Raw genomic sequence first — 25,482 nt, forward strand, 5'->3', positions numbered from 1 at the left:
TAATAATTATAATAATAACAATAACATTTCTTTTACTAGTTTCCGAAGTTGCTACTCTTATTTTCTGCCTTCATACATTACTTAGTTTGACAATTTATCATAATAATAATAAAAATAACTATCAATAATGTTGAATTCTTCAAATTTGGTTCATGTTGCACAAATATGTATTTATTTATTTATTGTGTGTCTGAGGAGTCTGGAGTAACTTTCTTTACAGCAGTAATTAGGTTCCATTAAATGACCTTCACGTTTGTCAAAGTTTGAACAGTATCTATTCTTCAAAGGTTTAGTATCGGTGATGTAATGGCAAAACATGAGAGCCACAAATTGGGGCCGAGCTTTTTCTGGCTATTTGTAAATCTGCTCCTAAGTTTTTGTGTCAAATCTTTACTAAACTCTAACGAACTTCTAACGACTTTCAAACTAAATCAAGTTGTGACCTCATGGTGACGACAAAACTTCAGGGAGTCGCTGATTCTCTCCAACAAATTAACACAATCCTAAAACCACTAATTGTCGCTTCTGAACACGTTGTTGTTTTTTGTATAGACGAATCAAACGAGATTTAAAATGTTAGCGAGCTTTAGCGCTGCTGATTTTATGACCTTTGGTCTCCGGGCTTCACACTGAATGTACAGACATGATTTTCTCAAATGACTCTCGCAAGAAGAAGTGTTTTTTCCCTTTAAAAGCCAACATCTTCGCTAGTAAAGACTTCAATAATGTAAGCATAATGCAACGTAAGCAATAGAACCTCCAAATGCAAACAACTGTCTTTGTAAAAGCAGTTTGAAAAGACTTTGTTTTATCTATATATGCATACATAGAGACGTTTGCACGTTCTGTAGCATTCATGCACATTAGTGGCAAATCTAATTATGTTAACCTGACTGCTTTAGCTATTTACTGTAACGTTACGCACATAAAGTTCCATAATTTGAGCTAATTGCGTTATTTCTTAATTGCGTTATTTCTTAAATGTTTAAGTTAAATACTTTGATGAGCGACAGGTCAACCAAATTTTCTGGCGCCATCATCTCATCATGCTTAACAGGTCTTATGCTAGTTGCTCGTTCCGTTATCTAAGCAACCTGGCTGTTAAGTGGGTGTTCCTAATACATAACAGATATTCTGTGTGGTGAAACGCGTTTTAATTTCTCGGTGCGTAAATCCCCACTCAGTAAATTCCAGCAACTGTCCAAGGAAACAAGTGCAATTTGGCAGTTTATCCCAAAAAAAGAGGCAAAAATGTGAGGTTTGAGGGGAAGGTGACTATAATACAAGCACCTTGTGACCTGTGACCCTGCGCTAGCGTGGCTGAAACATCACTAACATTTTGGACACAGTTTATTCAGTCATTTACTACTAACTGATCTTGAGGTTTACCACTATTTCAATAATACCCTATTTAATATTGAGCTTTTTTTGACTGGGGAAAGCTGTCAACTCATCATATAACCATATAGATCCCAATATAAAAGGATTGAAATGCTGCATCTTTAAAAAAAAAATGTTAAAAAGCATGATCCATTTAAACGACATTGCATGCGAGGCACTAACGAATCTTTTAGGCTAGTTTTATACGACCTTTTTGAAGCTTGTTTTGAGGGCAAATTTGAGTTCTTTGCGATTGTTTGTATTCCTGATGGTGTATTCAAATATCACCAGTGTCTTTGTATGACAGACATTTGAAAGCTAAAAAAAAGGAAACCTACTACTCTATTCCACATGGGACCAAAACCTCTACAGATCAACTTAAAAATGAACAGCTTTATTTTTTATAAGTGTAGATAATCTAGGGTCTTGAACAAAAAAAAGCTCCACCCCATCGCACCAGACTGAAGCAGACTGGTGTTGGTGGGGTTGAGGACGAGCGGGGGCCCGAGCGGTGAAAGCTGGCCCACATGACCGTCTCATGGCTCTGCAGCATTGTGCTTGATCCTCGTCGCAAATTCAGGCTTAGGTCTAACACACAGAGCAATGCAGTCATCGACACTTTTGAAGATGAAGTGTGCGCTTTTGTGCTCGATCAGAATTTGGCGTGGCGAGCATTTGCCCGCCACCGTGTCCCGCACAGAGCGTTTATTCTGTCTGTCTCCCGAGGCAAGACGAACACATCAGATAGTAAACTTCCGTGTCTCATCTCTGAATCACAGTGCAGTCACCACAACCGCCACCAACACACACATGGTACGAATAGCTGAATTTAGGCCATTTAATTGATGTCATAGTTTAATTTTGTCCCCTCATTAGGAATGTTATATATGCACACCAAAGACCATGTGTTTAGACAACTCACACAGAGTATTGTTGTAGAATAAATTGATTGTTTCATTTTTCAAAATATTGAATTTCTGCTTTTTGTGGCACAGAAAAATGATTTGAAACTTTTTTTTCCCCGTTTCAGCCAGAGTAACGTATAGTGGAATTTATATGTGACTCCATGAATGTTCTCTTGTAGCTTGACTCGTTTTGAAAAATTCACTGCCGCTGACGTGAATGCTGGACGTTTTTCCTTCTCCTAAAAGTTTCTCTTGAATTTTTGAACAATGTGTGTCAACAGATGGGGATTGTAATTCCAGTCAGAACAACAGCGTATCTTTCTGTGCGTTACTTTTAAAAATGACCAGACAGTGACAAACATAATCTTAACATAAACTGTCTTTATTCCAAATGCAGCACTATACAGGACCCCACAACAACCCTTTAACATTATTGTAGTTGTGTTCAATCTGCATGGCGACTTTCTTCCATAACGCATAAAAAAGCTTGGCTGCTTATGTACATGTCGTATAAAAGTCATAACTCATGTAAGGGACTGTGCTATCTTGGTCGTTCATATATGAAATGTAAACATGTCTTCAATGTTTTTCGATTATACTCCATGGTAAATATACATTATGTGCCTGCATTACTCCTTCCATCAATGCCTCAATGTGTCAAATAAAAACGGTATTTTTTTCTGATATGACTCATTTGTGGATGATTTCGATTTTCTTGCTGAATCACAATCACCGGGTGTTTTTAAACAGGGTTCATCAAGTTGAATCGGAGTCTATTCAATACTTTTTAAAATATGATACAGTCCAATTTAATACATTTTCATTGTCAAGCCAGTAAGAGAATAAAAAATAATATTATGGAAAACCAGTGGGGATATATAAATTATATTTCTTTACACCCCAGCAGAATATAACAATAAATACAATGATATTCTCACTTTACTTAATGAGACCTGGATACACATAATAAATGGACGAATTAACCAATTACAAATGATTAATTTATTCAGGTTAATTTAATTGAATACCTTTGTAAGTAAAATCTTACAACTTCAATTTTTAAGTGGACAGTGGAATTGAAAGTGGAATTTATTGCTTCTTAAGACCTGATGATACCCTGGTAAAACATCCCATCATAAACAGTACTCATCCCCTCCTTCCTCACCCTCACTTAACGATGCACAGGCTGCAAATAGATAATATTACAGGGAGGATTTACACTGTCCTAACTGTATTGCTTTCAGTGAAATGGGATATTTTTCATAGTATAAATCATATTTTTGTAGAATTACAGCTGATCTTCTGTCTTACCTATAGCAGGCACCTTAGTCAAGCTCCGTAAACCAGCAGCTTCTCAAGCTACAGCGTCACTGGGAGCAGACGTGAAAACAGTGACTGCCGGTGTTTGAGATCAACAAGCACACGTCCTCCAGACACGAGCCTCCTGCACATCGTGGCTGACGGAGGGGATACCGTTGGGTTCAGAGCTGGGGCCCACGTACGTGCTCTGCTCCATCCTCTTCATCACCAGGCCCAGCAGGGTGGTCACTGCCTGGTCCACGTCAACGCCCGTCACTGCACTCGTCTCAAAGTAGGGGATGCTGAGGGAAACGGAAAGAGAGAGGAGTCGTTTAGGGAGTGGTGGAGGAAGCTTTAGGTGCTCATACCAGACGCCATTAAGGCCAGCACTGAAAATGTTACAGTTTGGAACATTTTCAAATAGTGAGGTCAGGAATATTTTCACATGTACCAGAGGGTCTGTTACTGATGAAGCTAAAATTAAAAGGTAAGAAAATAGCTTTTATAGCATATCTATTAATCTCTTGTCCCTCGAGGCTGATGTTCGAGAGCCTCATCCCACAGGTTGGGAACTGCCTGTTGAATCACCTGATCCAGAGCAAAAGAACAAAGCAGAATGTGTGGGAAAAAGCTCACCAGCACCATCCTGTGGTGAACTGGTGATAGAAGTAAAGTAGGATCTTAAAGCCTCACCCGTATCTGTCGGCCAGATCTTTGGCCTGTCTGGCATGAACATCCCGTAAATCTCGCTGGTCGGCCTTGGTGCCCACCAACACGATATCTGGACTATCACAGTACGCGTTGGCCTGTAGCTGACCTGCTCCAACACAGAGACGTTATTTAGACCCATTTATTGCCAATAATAAACTGGCACGATGAGTAAACTCAAGACTCAAGTTCAGAAGAGTCAACATTTTAACACTGGAATCAGGCGACTTTGCATTCAGCTCTTAGCAGCAACAGGAGAGGATACATTGATGGAAAAGGAGTATTGATCTGAGGCGGAGGAAGCTGCTGAGATGACACATACTCATCCAGTTCCTGACGTTGAGGAAACTTTGCTGATTGGTCAAGTCAAACATCAGCAGGAAGCCCATGGCGTCTCGGAAGAAAGCTGTAGTGAGGCTGCGGAATCTGAAAACACACACAACGCACACACAACCTCTATGTGAAGCTTTTATGTGTGATTTATCACTATGCTGAGGTTGTTCAGTCCAACATTTAGTCCAGACTTAAATATCTCAGCAACCGATTAATGCGTTGACATGATATTTTGTAAAGACACTCATGGAAAGTAATTAAGTACTTTTACTTGGTACTGTACTTCATTAAAATTTGAGGTACTTGTACTGTACTGAAGCTTTTTTTATGCTACTTTACACATTTCATCATTTAAGGGGGAAATATTTACTTTTTACTGCCTGTGATGTCCTCAGACTGTTTGACCAAAGATTTGTTTTTCACAATAATAAGAAAAACAAATAACTAACTTGTGTAGTGGAACTCTTTTTTCTTCTTCTACTATTTCACAAAACCATATAAAGGTAAAACCATACACTATATATAAAACTAGCTCAACCTAAATAAAAAGTGATCAAACGGATTCTCTGGAATTCAGGACATTCAACTTTTCACTCAAATTTGAAATGGCTCTCACTGATTTGGAGGTTCTGTCTATTCTGTAATCGAGCAAACTGGATGGTACATTTTACATAAAAGCCAGGATTTTCCTCTCTGTGCTGCATCACATGTTTTGTTGCTTGTTGGTCTGGTCTGTAACCGTTCTTTCCCTGGAAGTCGAACAGGTTACAGACCATTATGCAAATTCAATTTGGCTATGCAGCAACATTACCACTAGGTGTCACCGAAGGAGGACATGTTCACCTCCTCCATGAAGTGTTTAAATCAACATCTTTATCATGTAAAATTGAACTTGAACCTAGAATGAAATGTACCTTTCTTGTCCTGCTGTGTCCCAGAGCTGAAGGTGGACTTTGAAGTTCCTCTCAGTCGTCCCATCAGCACCCGTCCCTGTGTATATCTGAAAAAAAACACAAAAGATTTGAATCCAAAAGCTATAATAAGATGTTATTTCACTGGTGATCTGACGATGAAGACCTTGTCGGATCACATTAGGCATCACTCACCACTCTCTTTTCCCTGAAGTCGATGCCCACTGTGGTTGTGAACTTGCGGTTGAACTGGTTGTCGGTGTACCGGTAGAGGAAGGTGGTCTTCCCCACCCCAGAGTCGCCGAGAGCCAGCAGCTTGATCAGATAGTCATAGTCCCAGTCAGCCATCGTGCGGATGAGTGCTCAACCTGCCACAGAATTGAACTCTCAGTACAAAAGTTTGCAAACTGTAATAGTTAAGAGAACTTTCACGTTTGTTAGGCTTTATATGCTTTTGGGCAGGGCCTGATTTACCTCAGAGGGGGTCCCAGGGCAAACATTTGCTGTTGGGCCCCTATAATGACCACCCACTGTACAATTATTATCTAAGGCACCAAGAATACAACAAATACTTTGGAGCAGAAATTATCAGGTGATTAATCAATTCATCAACTTAGTGAAATAAATTGTCAACTGCTTTGATATCTAATTAATTATGAAAGTCGGTTTTTAATCAAGATGCCAAAAAAACCCTTGAACATGCTCCTCTAGTTTCTATGAAACTATATGTTCGATTTTGCACTGTTGGTGAAACAGAAACTAACATTTGAATGTATTGACTTTGAACCCAGTCCAGATTCAGATAGCACAGAAGATAGTTGACCAATTGGATAGGCAGAGTAGAAATTTGCCCACTTCTAGATTTTACTTCCCGGATGTCAACAAAATTGCCCTTAATCAAATAATGCAGAATAAAATATGATCCTGGGGTTTTCTGAGGTCAGTGTGAATTAAGGACTGTTGGCAGTTGCCCCATCAGTAATCCGGTCTTGCGTATTGGGCGAGTTAACTAGAAAAGAAAGGGGAAATTCTTTCCACCTAAGCTGCAGTTTTCAGTCTGAGGGTGCAGGAGCATCTCACAGGCAGAGCAAGACGTCACAACTCCGCTCTCATTAGGCACTGATCACAGAGGGAGCAGCACATGACTGGAGCTGGTTTCCACATGAGCAGTCAAGTGCCTCTCCAGTTTTGCTCTGACTTAGCTGAGCAAAAAAAACAAAAAAAAAGCCCGTTTGGCAGACAGAACTCCTTTTATTGACTTATAGGTCTACTGGCAGAGAGCTCACCACTGTATGGACGCCAGTCAGGCCTCTGCAATGCTTTGGTTACACTTAGCAAACCAATAAAAGAAGCGTGGAAATCAGATTAGTTCTGTCAGGGATGGTTCAGAGCTCTCATGTAACTAACAGCCCTGAGTCATACAATTTACAATATATTAAAAATCCTACTTGCTGGCATAGTGTTGGGGTATATGAGTAGATTCAGTAAATGTTCACTGTCACTCAGCAGTGACAGGATGATGGGACACCACTGTGATGTCTGAAGTCATTTCCCATGTGTGTGATTAATGGTGTTGGATTCTTTGCAACCAGCAGAGTGAGGAGGGTCTGAGCAATCAACTCTCTGACCTACAGCAGTAAGCATTTAGCTGACAAAACACATCTCCACGAGGAACACTGGCAAAAACACACCACACTCCAAACACAACAGCTTTCTTTTGCAAAACATGACGGTGTAACAGAAAGCAAAGAAAGTTCCTCACCAGTTTATCTGCAGCCAATGTCCATTCAGTTTACGCAGCTCGTCCTGATTATTCCAAATAATCCCTATCATGATGCGATGGCACATAGTAGATCCTGGAACTTCCTCCCTTCTTACATGTGATCCTTGGGAGGGGTCTGAGGGCAGCAGGACCCGAGCGGGGGGGGGGGGGGGGGGGGGGTGCTTACAGACCTTGTGTTTTCTGGTATTTTTCATGAGGACAAAAAAAAAAAGGTTAGTTGAATAATGTGTGCCTCTGTGGATTCTGCTGGAAATCGGCCAACTAAGACTTAGGTCCTACTTCTTGAAGCTCAGTGAAGTAATCCTTATTCTCTAGACAGTTTAAAAACTGTAGAAAAACAAATTAACCTAAAGCTTAAGTCTTAATTTAGGCTGCTTTAAAATTGTATGATTTATTTTGTCCCATGTTTAGGGAAGTAAAATAATAGAGTAAAAGGAGATTAAACAAATAGTGTTTAAAGCACAGCAAGTCCGACTGCTTGTTGGTGGTTGGAAATCAATATTAATCGTTAAAAACAATACATCTTTATTTTACAAAAATAAGTGCTGAGTCTGCAAAAATCAGCACATGAACACAGACATACGGTGGATGAAAGAAAAAACATAAAAACCTGAAATAAATACCAGCCTGGTCACACTCAAGCTTTTCAGTTTTTATTGTTGGGATTATCAAACATGTTAATCAAAGTCATCGTTGGAGCAAAAACAATAATTCTCGACTTTGGCAACAGTTGTTTTCAACTCAAAGTCCACTTACTGGCTTTTTGTAGAACATTCAACTACTGTTGAGACGCTGCTGAAAGCTGCTGCTTGTAAGTGGAGCCTCAGTTAAGAGTCGTTTATGAGGCTGTTACATTCCATTCAGTAATTCCTCAATTAATTGTGTCAGTAATGCTGATGTGGTGTGAAACCACTCTTCCTCCCCACTTCTACTGTGTCTTGTTTTCTTTTACTTTTAAACCAATGTTATATTAGTTTACTGTACACATCATGTACTTTTTCATGAGACCTGTGGTCGTGTCACCAAAAAACAAAAAGCCTCACCAAATTAGACAAAGTTTCTTTTATTTTTTTATTTTTTCCCCTAACCCTTCACCCTATATCTTCAGATCAAGAAACAAGAAAATAAATCTTAAATTAAAATAGAAAAATAACATTTTTGATTATCAACATTGTCATAAACGATCTTTAGCAGCGGTAACTTGTCAGGTGTTCTGTTCTCTAAGTGGGTTTGAAATACTTTAACAGACTGTTTGCCTGACCTCCTTTCCCTGCAGCCTTTCTGTCTTTGGTCATTCTCCCTGGTTTCCTGGATGATGGGGTCTTCAGCACCGGCTTCTGCTGCTTCCATTCAGACATCAGCTCCCGTTGAACATCCGGCGGAAGCTCGGAAAAAACCTCAGGGTCCACATTTACCGGGAATTTGCAGTCAGAAGACCTAAGGAATGACGGTCTCCCTTCTTCCTTTACTAGAAATGCACTTGTGGCCAGAGGCCTCTGATGATTCACTGTGGTTGCTCTGCAAGAAGGATCCAATTCGTTTACGGTCCCTTCAATATTTTCTGTAAAGGGCCGTGAAGGTTCTGGTGATGGGGATTTTTGGATGTGGGGGACATCAGGGACTGTGGCTGGTGCTGAGGAGCTCGCAGAAGTGCTGGGAAAAGAGTTTACGTAGGCAGGAGACAACAGTTCCACCTGGACATCCTCAGGGAGAAGCTCGAACACTTCTGGGTCAACATTCGGGGGCAATCGATGAGTCCCGGTGTTGCTTGTTTTGTCAGAGTCTGACCTTGCTGCGCTGCATCCTGTCTGAAGTGGAGGGTCTTTAACAGCAACAACAGAGCTTTGTTTCCATTTGGATCCATGTAATGCTGCCTCGTAGCTGGAAGGGCTTTCTGTGGTTACCGCCATTGGTGAGGTGGGTTGTATAACCATGTTGTGCATGCTGAACTGATGATCCATGCAGTGACTGTCCGCTGCCTGAGAGGAATCATTCTGCTGGAAAGGGAAAAAAGGAGGAGCACAAATGATTCCAGGAAATTGAGAATACTCACTTTTTCTAAGAAGGGAAAAGTCTGCAGACGTAATGTAATGTTAAGTAAATAAGAAAAGGATTCATGGATTAGCCAATTACAAATAATCATTGTAGGGCTGACACTCAATTATTTTTATTATCAATTGACAGTTTGATTATTTTTTTCTTTTATAATCAATCAAGTGACTTAAAAATTTCAAAAATAGTTTAATCAATGCCTGCAGCACTTGATTATACCATCGAATCACTTGTTTTGTCCAAGCAACACTCCCAAGACTTTCATTTTGTTATCACGAGAAAGTATTTACCAAACATTTATGCTTGTGACCCCGATGTGTTGATCAATAAAGTTCTGTCTAATCAAATCTAATCTTCAATCATCAATCCAATCAAACCATCAAAAGTCAATGAGCTATATAGTTTGTGATATTTAAACATGACATATTGTTGCATCTGAAAAAAACCTACACGTTGTTATGTTCCTTTCAGATTTTTCACTATTTATTGACTTTTCATTGACCGAAAAAAACAACTGATTATTAGAAAGATTTATTAACGGATTAATTGAAAATCGAAAAATATCACAACAACAATGTCACCTTTAGTTTACTGGTGCATCACCAAGACGCTTGAAATCAGACACAAACCTTTTCTAGCAAACGTTACTGCCAACAGCAGCCAAGAGAAAATATTTAATACTTTTTACAATCTTCTAAAGCCTTTTTTTGGGTATAAGGATTTTAATGCTTCTTAAAACCTTTCACACCCTGATGAAAACATGGGAGATTAGTTATCTGCTGTACGTCACCTGACTTTGTGACGAGCTGGTCTGTGTTTTTCTCGGAGAAGTGCCATGTGAGAAGAAAGATGTTATGGAACCCTTTCCGCTGACGGCTGCTCCCCTGGTCTGCAGGTTACTGAAGCACACGTTGATGAGGGTGAGGTGGAAGGCGGCGTTGCTGTCCACCATCTTGTGGAAGAGCTTCATGGCCAATGGGACCAGCTGGAGCACAGCATCATCTCTGCTGCCTATAGAGACATTACAGAAAAGGATTTATAAATCCTCTCAGGATGGACAGAACTGACTTTTTGCAACAGCCTACCAAAGGGGATCTTCTGGCCGATGTGGTTGGGGATCGGACACTGTCGGCTCTCGCGGCTGAACCACTTGTTGGTTGGCGAGTATTTACGGATGGTGAGCCGGAAGGTTTGAGGCTGCCTTCCGTCTTTGTTCATCCTAGTTTTCCAACAGGTGATAAAGGTTAGATTCAGTGGCTCAAGCATAAAACACCACAGTTTGATTAAAGGGAGGAGAAACTGGTCCTGACCTTTCCACCAGACTGCTCAGGAGCTGTTGAATCTTTTGCAAAACATCTTTAGTTGATGACATTTTTTTGAACGAGTCTTCATCACTGAGAGACTGAAACATAAAGATCGTGGTAAAACATAACAATTTTCACTGCTGCTATTTATTGTTTCACTTTCAAGATATGCAGAATTTTTTCCCTAGTATCGGACATATTCCAACAAAAAGCTGCAACCTACATTTCAAGTAATACAACCGGAAACAATGAATGAATGAGTTTCTGCAATTTCCACTTAATCAATTTAGCGCCTTATCGTTGTAGTGAGATAGATTTTTACTTGATGGTATTTTGTTTACTCATTTGTTGGCTCCCTTGATTAATTCCCAGTAAAACACCCCCTCAAGTAGATACTCTGGATATCCTGGCCTACCTGAGGGGGCCCAGTAGGGGTGACAGGGGAGTCATCTACAGCAATGACCAGATTCTTCAAGCGCTGAGCACTGGGACCTCCAAACTCGCTCACCAAGTCTTTCAATGGGAAGCTCTGTAGGTCTTGGATGCTGACCAATCCCAGGGCTTGAAGTCTTTTAGCAGTTTGGTGACCTATCCCTAAGATGACATGACGAGACCACAAATTCAGCATCAGGAATACTTGACATGAGTGATGTGGGTCAAATGGGAAAATATTTAAGTAGCACAGCCATGGATGTATTATGAGACAATGTGCTCCTGTGCATTGGTTTGTAAAAGGCCCCTTAATCTCCCTATATACCGGCAAGACGTCGAGACTGAAAGAGACACAAACCAACTACAAATTGACTGAATGTTTGGAATCTCTTTGGGTTTGTTTTCCATTTATTTGTGTTCTTTTGGTGGCTTCTTCGATGGTTCTGTCTCTTTGTGGTCTGGTTTGCAAGACGTCATTTCTGCTGATTAATAACTAATTTTTGGAGTTACTGTTAAGTCTAACATATATACCTGGTACTTTGCGGAGACTGCTCAGGGAGCCTATGATGTCGCAGAGGTTTTCCGGCAGCAGCGTTGTCTGCTGATTGGGTTTGAAGGCGCCAGACACCAGTTTGGCCAGGAGCTTGTTTGTGGCAATGCCAGCACAGCCAGTCAGACCCAGTTTGCTGTGGATGGCTTCTCTCAGCTCTGCTGCAATGTGTGAACCTAAAGCCATCCTCGGGTGGTCACTGGCTTTAACATTTGCACCTGAGCAGGAATAGATAGTCCGACATTAATATGATCTGAGGAACATTTTGTGTAAAAGGGAAACTGAAAGTGAAATGTAAATATTTTAGCTTCCTAGCGTTCTTCATAACTGACTTCCTGTTTACCATGAGCCAGATGTACAACGATCGATTGCAACACACCAGAGGCACATATGTGACTTACTGACATGGTTGTAGACGTGTCCTGTAAATGAAAAGTTGTTCAGGTCTGGCGTCTGCGTTAGCCGTCTTTCTACCATCTCTGTGACGTCCATGAAGTTTTCATCAAATCCAAGCCTCTCGACAAGTGGACAGTAGGACAACAGGAGCTCTGGAGAGAGGACGATAGAGGTAAAGAGAGTTGAGCAATGAGAAAATACACCTGCTGTTAGCTAAAGGAATCATCCACTTCACTTCCCAAAATATCTTTTTACAAAGTATGAGCTTGTTGCATTAATCTGTGGGTTATTATAATGTCTCTGTAAATGAGCAAATAAATAAAGGTTGTACAGAAAGAGTGTGTCACTCTGGACAATTCTCCAGATGAGAGCATCACTGACAACCTAACTCTAAACATGTTCAAAAATAAACGTCATACTACTTTACCAAACACTCCAGTTATTATTAGAACAGAGTAGAGTACAGCTTTACTTGTGATGTTGTTGCCTTGCTCACCTGTCACCTTATAGGACATTTCTCTGTAGTGTGTCAAGTCTTCTCCTTTAACCAGCACCAGCTGAGGACATTTCTCCTTCGCATCAATCACAGACATCAGTTTAGTGAGACCCAGGTCTCTTGCCACGTAGTTGCAGGTGACTATGATGTATTTCTGCTGGATACCTGACGACATGAGAAACAAGATTATTCTGAGCTTCAGTAGAAACACACCTGACAACTTGTATTCTATTCCATCAGTTTACCTAAAGGGACTTCTCTCAGTGCTGGGTTTCTGATCATTTCCACCTGAGCGTAGAAGCAGTCCAGGTCAAAATGCAGAATGACTCTGTGTGCAGAGGTCGCTGCTGATGGCTTATTCAGGCTTGGACCTGAAACAGAGTTAGTTAGAGACTGTGATGAGGACACGATATTGATAAACAACATGATTTAAAAATATAATTAGTAAGAAAGTAAGAAGGACTTGCTGTAAACATTTGTCCTTGCTTATAGAACCTCCCTGAGAGCAAAAGCTCCAGAAACAAGTGAGCGGAAAGGCTTTAGAAAGCTCTAGAAATCTTCCTCACTATGTTGAAGAGAAAATTAATCAGCACATATTTTCCAGCTTGTCTGGTTTATTTGGGCAGCTTTACCCAGTTGAATCTGCTGCTTCCCTATGATTTTGCTGGCCATATTTATTTATTCACCAACTACAATTTCAGTCGATTCTTACCATCCATTTAACAATGTACTCAGCCACACAGATGTTGTATCTACTTAAATTGTTTTAATGTTGTTAGACAAACACCTGGAAATGGTGTATGAGAATGTGGGATGTCGGACTGCAAGACTTTAAACACACTTCCACAGAACAAAAGGTGATGTCTTCACAATGCTTGTTTGGGCCAAACCCAAAGACATTCATTCACTAAGACTTAACACATATAAAAGAAACTGGAAATACAGGTTTGAGATTTGTACCAAACCGAAACAGATTCCTGAGTTATTGCAACAACCAAACAAGGTAGGTTAATAAATTACAAGAAGTGATGCCACCCTTTATATTGCTCTAAACAAGACTGAGGCAAGTATTCAAATCTATTCAGTCTGACTCTTTCTTTCAACTCATCTATTTATCGACTAATCATTTGCAACTATTGTGGGAAATAATTTGCGTCTCAATACATTTTGGTGATGTAGGAATCTGAATGTTTGAACTTGACTGAAACTGTATTGAATATAGCTGAAGCACGAGGAAGCTGCAGAAGGAACCAGGTCTCAAACAGGATTGAAATATGAAGCCTGGGGATGAGACAGTGTAAATACAATGAACATAGTCTGAGTTGTGTTTCTCTCTGCTTGTTAGAAAGACTTTTTCTGGGCTCAGTTTTTTACCCGGAGCAGCAGGAGCAGCAGGAGCAGCAGCTGAGTCCAGGAAGCTGCTCCTCCACTCGGAGTCATCCTCCTCCAGCTCATCCTCACTGTTCCCCATGTCAAACACCGGACATATGACGAGTTAAGTCGTTTTTTACTGACGCAGAAAACGCTATTGTTGTTTTGTTTACAACTGGAAACCTGTACCACAAAGTGAAACTACTGTTTCTCTGCAGGTCATAGTTCAGTTATGTACCACAGCGCCACCTGTCGGGTTGGAGGGATTACAGCTACACTATGAACCACAATACACCACATCAGCTGTTTGTAGGTGTAAATAAAAACAAGTTATAGCTCAGTGTCTTGGGTAGAGTTGTCCCATTTCTCTATGTAATGCAGGGACAGTAACCATCTTCAAACATCCCTTCAGTGAAGGGTGAATTCAGGTAATCTGGGACAATGGGACACAGGGACACAATGTGGGACATATAAGATTCAGTCTGTTTATTTCCTGTTCCAACAAAATCTAGTCAACAGGACTTTTACTATAGGTTAGCATGGACATCATGTGACTGAAATCACATGACTTTAAGGGGGTGAAAAATGTATGTGGAGGATATTAATCTGTCATAATTAAGACAATGTTCCTAATTGTTAAACAAACTTTGCAAAGAGCTGAGCTTTATCAAATATGATTGATAATGTGGGACAGCCTGCTTTGGGTAATCTGGGACAGTCATTGAAGTTCTCTAAATGTGGTAAATATGCAATTAGGGACTTCCTGAAGTAAAATAAAAAAGATAAACTAAAGAGATGGTTAACTAACTGATTTAACTAGCACATTATCAGTTAATTCTCCAGGACAGAGATGATCCAAAAAGCACAGAAGAGTTTGTCCTGTGGTCTGCAGCCACTGTGGAGAAGTCAATGGGCTGATCGATCATGGTCTCTCACCTGCAGGGTCTGTTTGTGCCCCAATAGAATGATGAATCACTGAATGAAGAATCTCTTATTGTTATTTTTGCTTGCTGCTGATTGACTTTTAATTGATTATTAAAAAAAGTGATACACCTTTAATAGAAAGTTTTAAATGAATTTTATAGTTTCTTTATTTAGGCTATAATCAAGGGTTCTTTATGAAAAATAGGGTTTTTATATGTCATTATGAATGAATGACATTTCTATGAATAATATACATTAATATATCATTTTGTTTTTTTAAAAGCCTAATACTAGTGTCCCAGATGATCAGAATTTTCCTTTTTGTCACAAAGAAAACTAAAACCTGTGTCATGTCACCTCTGAGTATGATATCTCCATTCTTTCTTCCGTTGTGGTTAGAAAACAACTTGAGGATTACAGAAAGGTGTAATATGTTGATCTAATGTGTCAAGCAGATATCAAAATAAGTCGCAGAAGTCAAATAGCAACAAAAAAAAAACAACTCCCGGATTACTCGAATTCACCCTTTTCAGGAATCCCCCCCTGAAAACGAAAGTAAGGCGGAAATAGCCGAACGCTTTACGAACAGACGAAGCGAATGAACATGGCGACAGCAGCGGGAAACATACTCATACACGTGAGTATGAAATCCTGCGAGAACCACCAGGAATAAAAGTTTAAATCCAGCGGAACCATCTTAGTTTAATCAAGTACAAAAAGGAAAACGTCATTGAATCGCTGTGACAAGAGTTTCAGGAAAATCGTTGTTCACACGTAAAAAAAGATACATGTAGTCAACAGTCTGAGTGAGAGTAACGATACTTAAAGTAAGTAATTAATAACGTTATTTAATATTCGTTGTCACTGTAATAACGTTGGTTTGCTGCTGGTGACGGACCGACTGGTGTCCCAAGTCCCAGGGGGAGATTCCCCTCCTCTGTCCCCTGAGGCTGTTTGGAGGAGACACTCCCAGGGAAGGGTCCTTCACATGTAGGAGACATGTTTACATTCAATATGACACTTTCACAATATATCATTATAGGCGATGGTCGTCACAAATAAAAGGTCCATAAACCATAAAACACACGCTTAACAACACGCACAACTCAGTCAAAAAAAGACTTACATTCTACTTCCTGTTTCTTGTGAAGGTTTACTTCTGAAGTAAAGACTCATTTTAAGATATGATGGACAAACAAAGGGAAATTAATAACTAATTTTAATCAGTAGCTTCTAATGGTTAATTCGGTTCAGTTAATATATTTCACTTCCTGTTTCTTGGGAAACTTACGTCTGAAATTTAATCATCTTAAGATATTGTGGACAAAAAAAGGCAAATTAACTGATTTAAAAATAAACATAAACATCTTACTAAGCTCTGATTGGGTGATTGATTTTTTCTAAATTAAGTGTTGTATATATTTTATTTGACTAAAGTATTTTTATGCTCGTGTTTATTTAAACATCTTTTAAACAGAGCCGGACCGGGGCCTATAAAAGAGAAGCGGACGCGGCCTGTGGCTCTTCCACCAACTCCCGGTCAACGGTTGACTGAACTCGCCGAGGAAGGTCACGTCTCTGCCGATGTTTCGCTCGTCTGGTCTCTTCGCGGATGTGAAGTGTCCCTCCCGGGGACTCGGGCTCTGTGAGCGGCCTCACTGCTTCTACAAACATGGCTCTCGGCAGCGGGCCGCCTCCGCCGCCTCCGCCGCCGCCTCCTCTCAACCCTCCGCGGTCCCCTCAGCAGGTCAGTGTCCACAGGTATGCTAGCTAGCTCCATGCTACATCCGGTGCACGCTAGCCGGAGTTGTGTGTTGAAAAGCGTTAAAATGCACATAAATTGTGACAAATGCAGGTAAACTCAAGAGTAAAGTGGATTACACGATACTTTAAAAAAGCTTTGAACGAACTTTGTGACTGTTTTATACATTTTAATTGGTTAAGTTACACTTTATCGTTAAGCTAGGTGCATCTTTTGGCTAATTTGTCTGAATCACCATGTTTACTAAGTCTAGTGCATAATGCATTATTTGAAAATGTGTTTTAAGCTAGAACCATGAACATCAATTATATTAGTATTTATAAATTATCTGTGCTTCTATTTGTTTCATATTTAATTCATCAATTCAAAATCAACCATTTTAAACCAGAACCAGAAAAATCAATGATATTCTTAGTTTTTCTTTATACATTAACTGTGGTTCTATTTGTTTCATACTTAATTCCCCAATCAATCAATCACAATGAAAAGCAAACCCCATACAAACTGTTAATTTACACCTAAAACAACTTGTCTCTAAAGCAGCATTGCCCCATATGACTTATTTATACTTGAACCAGAGGGTCTCTCAGTAACACATGATTTTCTCTTGTTATTATAGAAAATTCCTGCATCTGTCCCTTTTATCTGCATCCACAGCAAACTTTAATGGGTTCTTCTCAGGCCCTGTCCATCTACCAAGTTTAGTAATCAGTTTGGTAGATTTTGGCAGACATTAGGGAAAAGTTAACCTCTCTGCTGGTAATAAAATATCCTATTGCGTATTTCCTTTTCACAGAAGTCCAGAATTGCTACCTGTCACTTGTCTGTGGATCCCCAGCGAGCGATGACACCACAGACGACAGTCTCCAAGAGCTGGAGCGGATCAACAAGGAGATCGAAGCTGTGAGGCACGAGGTGGAGCAGGAGCAAAGACGACTGTCGCACTACCAGACCATACAGTCAGACAGCAGAAACACTGTGTCCAAGTCTGAGACTACAGGTAAACGACAGGACAGACGTTCTCTTTCGTCACACTCTGACTTCAAAAAGACGTACTCGCGGACAAGGAAGTACGTGGTTGACAACTCAAAACCAAGGACTGACTTGGAATATGACCCCCTGTCCAACTTTTCAGCTGACTTGCGGTCTTACAGCTCATCAAGTAAGGAGCAGAAAGTGAAAAATGCACAAGTCATTAATGGAGAGAGAGACCCTGTGCCGTGTGACCAAAAGAAGCCGGTTGCTCAGGCTCCGTTTTCTCCTCAAACGCCATCTCCAGGGCTACTAGAGGACCCGATTGAAGACAGTGTCCTGATTATTGACATTCCTCCCTCACCTGACCAAACAAGTGGCCAATCTCAGAAACTTGACTGTGTTGCTGGCAGTGCCCAGGGTACAGTAGAACAACTGAAGGAGAGGGTTCCCATTGCACTTGATTCTCCACTGCTGCGCCTTGCAGATGCTGCGGCTTACCAGTTCACATCTCCACATGCAACAAGGCTAGAATCACTTAAAGCATGGGAAAATATACCAGTTGATGGGAGTGTAATTGACCTAACTGGATGTTTAGAAGATCTGGAAAATGAATGTCAGAGAATCTCTTGTCAGGCTGCTGAAACAGAAGTCGAGAACAGTCCTGAGCCTGTAAGTCCTCCTGCCTCCTCAGACCAACAATATCAGAGTTATTACAATCTGGGCATTGAAGAGGAAGAAAATGCGCCTCAGGTCGAATTGCCTCTGTTTGATGTATCCGGTAGTGTTGAGAGAATGAATCCACTGCAGTCACATTATTTTCAGTCGAAGCATTCGCCTTCATATACAGCTCCGGCTGCAAACTCAGGGTCACCATGCAGGAAACGCACCACCCAAGCCCAGACAACAGAGATGTATGTTCATAACCACCTGTCTCCCAAGCGAAGTGCACCACCACTGGTGTCAGGAAGCCAGGAAATGTCGGGCACAATACCAGGACAGATGCAGGGTGGTTCTCTCATTAACCAGGCGTCAGCGGTTGTATACCAGGAGCAAGCAGAACCAGCTTCAGGCAGCAACCAGTGTCAAAATCAGAACTCTTTATCAACATCTGTCAACTCGCATTTGATGAACAGAGGTGATTCAACATCTGAAACCACTGAGGAGCTTTTGGTCAAGGAAGGTCATGAAGAGGTTATAATAATCTCCAGCTCCGAGGATGAGCAAGAGCTCAACTATTCGGACATAGAGCTGTCAGAGAGTGACCCAATGGAGGAATGCTACAGGATCTTCATGGAGGCAAATGATGAGGATAAAGGAAATAAAGAGCAACCTGATGTGTCTGTAAGTATGCTGTTTATACTCCAAATCCAAGATTAAACAATTTCTTAAACCGTGAACAGGTCTTTTCTTTATACTTTGTCATTTTTTAGGTTGCAGCAATGGAAGTGGAGAAGGCAGAGTTGACCACCACACCTCAAACTTTACCAGGAAAGAAGAGGGTGGCACATGAAGCCAAACATGCAGAGGTACTTGCTAACACTGAAAATGCAACATATCTGAAATAATCAAATACATAGACATTTAAAGGGAGACACTATGCAAGGTTATGTCAAAGATATTAAAATCCTGATCTTGGAAATATAGCATTCTTTGAAAACGAAAGACATTTTGTTTTTGTTGCAGTTGATGTATGGTGGTGATTTAAATACAGCGACAAAAGTAGATCTTTTTTTGTGATATTATGAGCATACAATGTAAATTAACTGATGCCACGAAGAAACAAAAGGTGGAAGCTGTATCATGAAATTTAAAATGTTTTGTGCATATAAGTAAAATGACACCCATGATGGAAATAAAGAATTATCACAATTTTAAAGAAGACTATCTAATGATTGTACAGTTGAATTATTTACCACAGAAACGCCTAAATATCTCTAGATTGACCGACAGACCCAGATGAGCATTCATACTTTCTTTAATTAAATTGGCTCCTATTAAAACTTAATATTACTTTGATCCACTCAGCAGCCGCTGGCAAAGAGCAGACCTCAAGCCAAGATTTTGATCCCTCTGCGTGAACCAGCAGCTTCAGGATCTGGCTCCCAGTCCTCCATCCCTTCAAAGATCCTGCCGGCACAGCAGAGAGCCTCCATGCTGACTGCTTCAGTAAAAGGTGCTCAGGCTTTTGCTTCCTTCTCGTGTCAGAAGAAGCCAGAAACCCAGACTACTGCTTGTCCTCCTCAGACCCCAGCAAACATACAACCAGCCCCTGTGCAGAATGGTAAGCATCTGTGGTCGGCTATGCTATTTAATTATTACTATTTATAATCTATTATCTTTATTCTGGGAGGACTTATGAAAATGGAGTCCAACTACTGCTTAGTTTCAATATGTTTCATGTAATAATCCAGATCAGTGTCCATATATCTCTGTTCATTCATTTCACCAAAACCACACAGCTTTTACTTCAGGTGCAGTCATGAATCTATTTGCTCTCCCTCCCTCTAGTAATGACACCAGAATCAAAATCCCTACCTATATGGTAAATTACCTGATTATAATAATAACTTGAATTTATATAGTGCCTTTCAAGAGACCCAAGGACACATGCGGGGACAAAAAGAGTTGCAGACGGGTGACACCTACTGGACATAGTCTAGAAGCCCATACAAACAATAGGACATCTGGAGGCCTGCCTTGTCATCATAGATGTAGAATTTCTGTCCTGTTTTTGCATGTAAAACTTAAATAGTATTAATCTTTGGGATGTTTGGGTCTGTTTGCCTGAATGTCTGCCTCTGTGTTTTTGTCTCACCATACAGCTTACATAAACTACCTACCTTTGGGAACTCCTGTGATCCAAGTAGGGAGCAACTTGCACTTGATCCTCCCAGAGGGCACCTTCCCTCTGTCTGTTACTGCAAGTTCCTGCCCTGTTTCTTCAGTGCTGACCCCGGTCACTCAAGTGCACATGAGCACTATGAAACAAACTTGCCATAAAGCTGCAGTAACTCCCGTGCAAAGATACCATCCAACAGCACCCATGCTCATTCCTGCTCCGACGCGTAAAACGTCCTTGGCCTCTGCTACAGCACATTTACATCCGGCTGCCTCGACTACATCTCAACCTACTGCTGCCGCCAAGGTAAGAAGTTCAAAACAAAAACATCTTTGGTGGCGCCATTTTAACAGACTGCACTTTTTAGGATTTAAAAATGTTTAATATCTTTTATCATGAATTTATTCTTTCAGCCAGCTCCTACTAAACGTAGACTCAAGCAGCAGAGCGGGGCCACCAAAGAGAAAGTGCCCCATGATGTCAGACAGCGTTATGTCACCATGTTTACAGAGGAGTTCCTCAAAACAACAGCCAATGTCAACGAGGCCTTTGAAAAAGTGAGCATATGTCGCTGAATCTCATGCTCACTGTCGAACTGTGTGGATATTTATTCTTCTTGCTGTTTGATTGTTGAAAGGCTGTTGCTGAAGAGGAGACTGTGTACAATCGCAGCGCCAACAAACTCAAATATCTGAGTGTCGCTGTGAATTCACTGAAGAGGCTGAAGAAACAAAGTTGTGTTTCATCCAAAGGTGAGAATCTCCAGAGAACTGTTCATGAAATCTGAAAAAAAATGATGCGGCTAGAAGATGTTATTGTTTCCGCTGCAGATGAAAATGAAGTCAACGGCCAAAGATCGAAAGGCAACATAACCTTCAACCTGGAGATGTTTCAAGCAAATGGTGAGAATCGGTTTCCAAATCTTCTTGGTTTCAAATATCATTAAATGGCAGCTTCACAGTGTATTCATTTCCCCGGCAGATGATGTGGCATTGTACGAGAGTTTGAAGGATTATATTTTGACCGAGGAAAGGCTGATTGAGAGCAACTATCCTGTCCAGCACCCGGAGAAAGCCCGCTCTGCTGCTCTTTTTGCCGACAATAAGAAAGGCAGCACAGACCGTAAGTGAACAACCGCACCACTCCAGCTGCATTCAAGCCCCCTCAAAATACAAGTGGATGTTGTTCTCACATTGTGTCACTAGAGGGCACCTGTAACTTGGAGCTGTAGCATCTCAGCACATTTCTCTGGTGATGAGCATTTTGTTTCTTCTGTTTTGTTGGTAAAAGCCTTGAAGAGGATCTGCTGTCGATGTGGGGCCACGTACTCTGTTGGCCTAACAGGCAAACACATCCGCAAGGAGGAGTGCAACTACCACTATGGGAAAGTAGTAAAGAACAAAGGTGAGGATAGGATTGCAGGGCTACAATTTATAATAATTAACACATTTTCCAGCCATTTTCCTGACTAATTGATTCACATTTTGGTCTTAATTAATCAGAAAACTTTCACAATATGGCTTGAAAAGAATATAAATTGGTCTCATTATTACAGAGTACATTTATTTGTTATTTTTTGAATTATGTGACGGTCTAAAGTTTACAAAAAACATTTTGGAGTAATTGGGATGTTTGAAACTGTTGCAGTGCCTGGTGGAGTGGAAACCCGCTACAGTTGCTGCCAAGGAGTGATGGGAGCACCTGGATGTCAGGTGTTTAAGGTAGGAAACAACAATTGGAGTTAAACATTTCCAGAACAAAGGCTACATCCATACTAACTAAGTTTTAGTTTTTAAACAGTATTTTAAAATAACATGTCACATATCTGTCCACAACATCTGTCCACAAATGTGTTTTTGCTCCATATCAGTAAACCCCATCTGCACTAACACACCTGAAAACAAATATCACGTGACCATTCATGCTCACTGGGCTAGTGCAAGTATATTTGTCTACTCTGCAGTCAGTTGGTTAGTTACAAAAATACTATGAAAGAGGAACAGTGGTGAGAATTAAGAGCAGGGATTTCTTTTGTCATTTATGGTGTTTACATTTGCACATCATTGTTTCCAAACATCTCCCTCTTTGCTTGACCTCGTACAACACAGCTCCAGACTAGTCTTCAGAAGCGAAAACGTCTGTTTTAGACGCTCAAACTCTGGAGAAGTGTAGACATGGCAACAGTGATGCATTTTAGAAGAAAAGTTAGTAATGTAGATGTAGCTTAAGACCTTCCCAAATGTACTAATTAGTAATTTTTTCTCCAACAGTTGCATGTCCATGATTTCATCTCCATGGACGGGTTTGTGTCTACCAAGCATAGACATCCCATGGATACGAGTTGTCCTGGAGTCTACTCCTTGAATTGTGAAATGGTGACGTCAACTTCTTTTGAGGGGCAGGGTTTTTTAAATTGTCCATATGTTGACCCTGAACTGAATCTTCCTGAAGCTCCAGTTGTTGTCGTGGTTTGATTAGTGGTGATTAGTATTCATCTGTTTTCCACTATTTGAAACTGGTGATATGCCAAAGAAGTATTTCGCTTTTTCACGGTCATTTGAGAGGGACTTCTCCAACTCCCTCTTATGCTCTGATTGTATTTTCTTCAAAGTAAATATACTGTATATAGAAGCTTTTAATAGAGATTTTAAGCTTTTCTTGCTGCACAAGAAATGTTTACCTTTTAGAAGGGTGTGGTTGAACCTTTGGTCTGCAACGAAAACATGAATATTTTTATTTTTTGTCTTCATAGTGTTACACTGTTCATGGCCTGGAGCTTTCCAGAGTGACGGTGATAAACTCTAGTTTACAAGTCATCTACGACACCTTCGTCAGACCTGATCACGAGGTCATTGATTACAACACAAGGTAACGTTAATGGGTTGTGAAATGTAATCTCTCTGCTTCATTTTAAATCATTTTCCTTTTTAAATGATTAAAACAAGAATGTACAGTTCTGTTAAATGTAAGATTTGAGCACAAAAGCTGGGTAATAATCAGAAGTGTTGACTTTATGTTGAAGAACAATGTCTTTCGATGGCTTGTGACATTTTACCCGTGTAGATTTTCAGGCATCGGGGAGGAAGACGTGAAGGGTAACTACACGTCCGTCAGAGAGGTGCAGGAGACGTTACAGAGCTTCATTAGTGCTGACACCATTCTGATTGGACACGGCCTGGAAGCAGATCTCTGTGGCCTGAAGGTGACAAAGCTCTTTTCAATATTATTGACTTTACTTTTGCTTATCGCTTCCAGAGCATCAGTCCTCCTCAAATAATTCCACACATGATTTTTTACTACGAAAGTCCAGGAGCGTTGACATAAAACAAGGAATGGAACAAGAGTCACATTTCAATATAGCGAAGTCCCACTGAGTCCCATGTTTGTTATTTCACTAACATCCCTTTGCATCATTAATATTATCACTTGTTAGATTAAATACGTCATAATGTTTTTATGATTGCGTTTTTCAAGCTAAGTACACAAAGCAGACAACAATTTTTCCAGACAGCTGGCAGGTGAGGAGTCTGGTGTTTTTATTTATTTTTGTTAGATTTGGCTCAAAGACCTAAAGAACAGGATGTTCTATAAACGCCTCCATGAAAAGGGACAACCTGTGGTGTTGGTTCACACTCATGTTACAGATGTGAGCGGTTTGGGATTTTGGAAGCTAATAAGCACAGTTTGCCAAATATTAGGATGTTTCTAATGTGGCTTTAAAGCATCAGATTTAAGAACTGCTTGAATTATGACAAAATATACAATGAGCAAGATGAACTGTAGTCTAATGTTGAAACTGCTTCCATGATATGTAAGTGAGCATGCAACCTTATTTAACCCACTTTGGCTGTAGTGTTGGTAAAGTTTCTCTGTAGTTTTCTAATGTCTGAGTTTTATGTGACCACGATGATTTATCTAGATTAATACCAGTGGTGTCAGAAGTATCAGACAGTGTAGAAATACTGTTTTGGGTTAAAGTCCTGTATTCAAAATCTTTAATCAAATCACAATATTAAAAACACAATGTACTGGAGTCACTCACATGCAATGATACACATGTTTGGAGTATAATTATTGATGCATAAGTCACAGCAGCTGGTAATGGCTATATACAGCTGTGGGATTTACTTGTATTTTGTATTAATCAAAATCTAAAGTGTAACACAACTTCTGCTGTGAGATAAATGTAATGGAGTATAAGTATAAAGTATCAGAAGTGGAAATCATGCACTAGTACATTATGCAGAATATATAAATTAATTATGCAGAATGTTTAATTTTCACGTTACAATTAGTGCAGACAGCTTCAGATATGCTCCTCTTTGCTGTAGTTGCTCCATGGGACAGTGGTGGACACATCGCTGGTCTTCCCCCACCGTCTGGGCCCCCCCCACAAGCTCACCCTCAACAAACTGACAGCTGAATACCTTCTACGGATCATCCAAGAGAGCGGTGGGTCCTCGTGGATACAGCCACTGCACAAATGTCTACAAACTACAACCCATCTGAATTTACATCCAAATAAAGACAAAATCACAGTCGTATTATACGTTTGAATCTCAACAAAATATGTATAAGAAGCACAAAAACTGCAATTTTGTTACAGAGGACGTTACTGTCATTATTTGTATGTGATATAAATAATGATTTACTGTTTCTCCCAGTTTGTGGCCACGACACCGCCGACGACGCTGCCGCCTGCATGGAGCTTATGTTATGGAAGCTCAAAGAAAGTGGAAAACTGAAAAAATGATGGAAATAAAACAAGAAACAATCTCTACACTGTTCAGATATGAAAAGACAGGAGCTGCAAAGCCAATCTTTGTGTGTGAGGTTCTGTCATCTCTGCAGGGCTGTGTATTTATTTAGTTTTTTTTTTTGTTTGATTATATCACTTGATCTATGTTGATAACACAGTATCCTGGATGTCAAAGTCTGAATTGCAGCCCATGTGTGATATAAGTATTTTTGATGATGCTGTAGTGTGCCAAGAGAACCTGAAGCAGTGGGGTCATTTGTAATAATAATATCTAAGTAAAGGCACAGAACAAATCCCTTGTGT

At 40.3% G+C, this 25,482-nt stretch overlaps 3 protein-coding genes across 6 annotated transcripts; 1 reads left to right on the forward strand and 2 right to left on the reverse strand.

Annotated features, from left to right (window-relative positions):
- Positions 1–3,309: 3,309 nt before the first annotated feature.
- On the reverse strand, positions 3,310–7,694 carry LOC117768130 (ras-related protein Rab-27B-like). The gene is made up of 6 exons (XM_034596248.1): positions 7,299–7,694; positions 5,732–5,904; positions 5,540–5,625; positions 4,615–4,718; positions 4,278–4,401; positions 3,310–3,886 (listed from the first exon to the last, which is right to left on the reverse strand). The coding sequence occupies exons 2-6, from the start codon at positions 5,882–5,884 to the stop codon at positions 3,697–3,699; spliced, it is 657 nt and encodes a 218-aa protein (XP_034452139.1). The 5' UTR covers positions 5,885–5,904; positions 7,299–7,694; the 3' UTR covers positions 3,310–3,696.
- Positions 7,695–8,403: 709 nt separating this feature from the next.
- poli (polymerase (DNA directed) iota) lies at positions 8,404–14,174 on the reverse strand. 3 transcript variants are annotated; one of them, XM_034595335.1, is made up of 10 exons: positions 13,924–14,174; positions 12,795–12,920; positions 12,550–12,714; positions 12,059–12,205; positions 11,639–11,875; positions 11,091–11,269; positions 10,682–10,773; positions 10,457–10,590; positions 10,162–10,382; positions 8,404–9,316 (listed from the first exon to the last, which is right to left on the reverse strand). In XM_034595335.1, the coding sequence occupies exons 1-10, from the start codon at positions 14,018–14,020 to the stop codon at positions 8,540–8,542; spliced, it is 2,175 nt and encodes a 724-aa protein (XP_034451226.1). In that variant the 5' UTR covers positions 14,021–14,174; the 3' UTR covers positions 8,404–8,539. The 3 variants fall into 3 exon arrangements, with proteins under 3 accessions (XP_034451226.1, XP_034451227.1, XP_034451228.1); XM_034595336.1 differs by having other exon boundaries at positions 8,404–9,313; positions 13,924–14,135; XM_034595337.1 differs by lacking the exon at positions 13,924–14,174 and having other exon boundaries at positions 12,763–12,904.
- Positions 12,091–25,475, forward strand: LOC117767574 (RNA exonuclease 1 homolog). 2 transcript variants are annotated; one of them, XM_034595333.1, is made up of 17 exons: positions 12,091–12,225; positions 16,322–16,591; positions 17,403–18,922; positions 19,012–19,107; positions 19,607–19,862; positions 20,404–20,726; positions 20,834–20,977; positions 21,058–21,172; positions 21,251–21,322; positions 21,402–21,542; positions 21,711–21,824; positions 22,068–22,141; positions 22,691–22,795; positions 23,173–23,288; positions 23,484–23,622; positions 24,752–24,872; positions 25,085–25,475. In XM_034595333.1, exons 2-17 carry the CDS (start codon positions 16,429–16,431, stop codon positions 25,171–25,173), a joined length of 3,588 nt encoding a protein of 1,195 aa, XP_034451224.1. In that variant the 5' UTR covers positions 12,091–12,225; positions 16,322–16,428; the 3' UTR covers positions 25,174–25,475. The 2 variants fall into 2 exon arrangements, with proteins under 2 accessions (XP_034451224.1, XP_034451225.1); XM_034595334.1 differs by having other exon boundaries at positions 19,610–19,862; positions 25,085–25,198.
- Positions 25,476–25,482: the final 7 nt, after the last annotated feature.

The sequence above is a fragment of the Hippoglossus hippoglossus genome, chromosome 9 (assembly GCF_009819705.1).
Source record: "Hippoglossus hippoglossus isolate fHipHip1 chromosome 9, fHipHip1.pri, whole genome shotgun sequence".
In the NCBI taxonomy this organism is placed as follows: domain Eukaryota; kingdom Metazoa; phylum Chordata; class Actinopteri; order Pleuronectiformes; family Pleuronectidae; genus Hippoglossus; species Hippoglossus hippoglossus.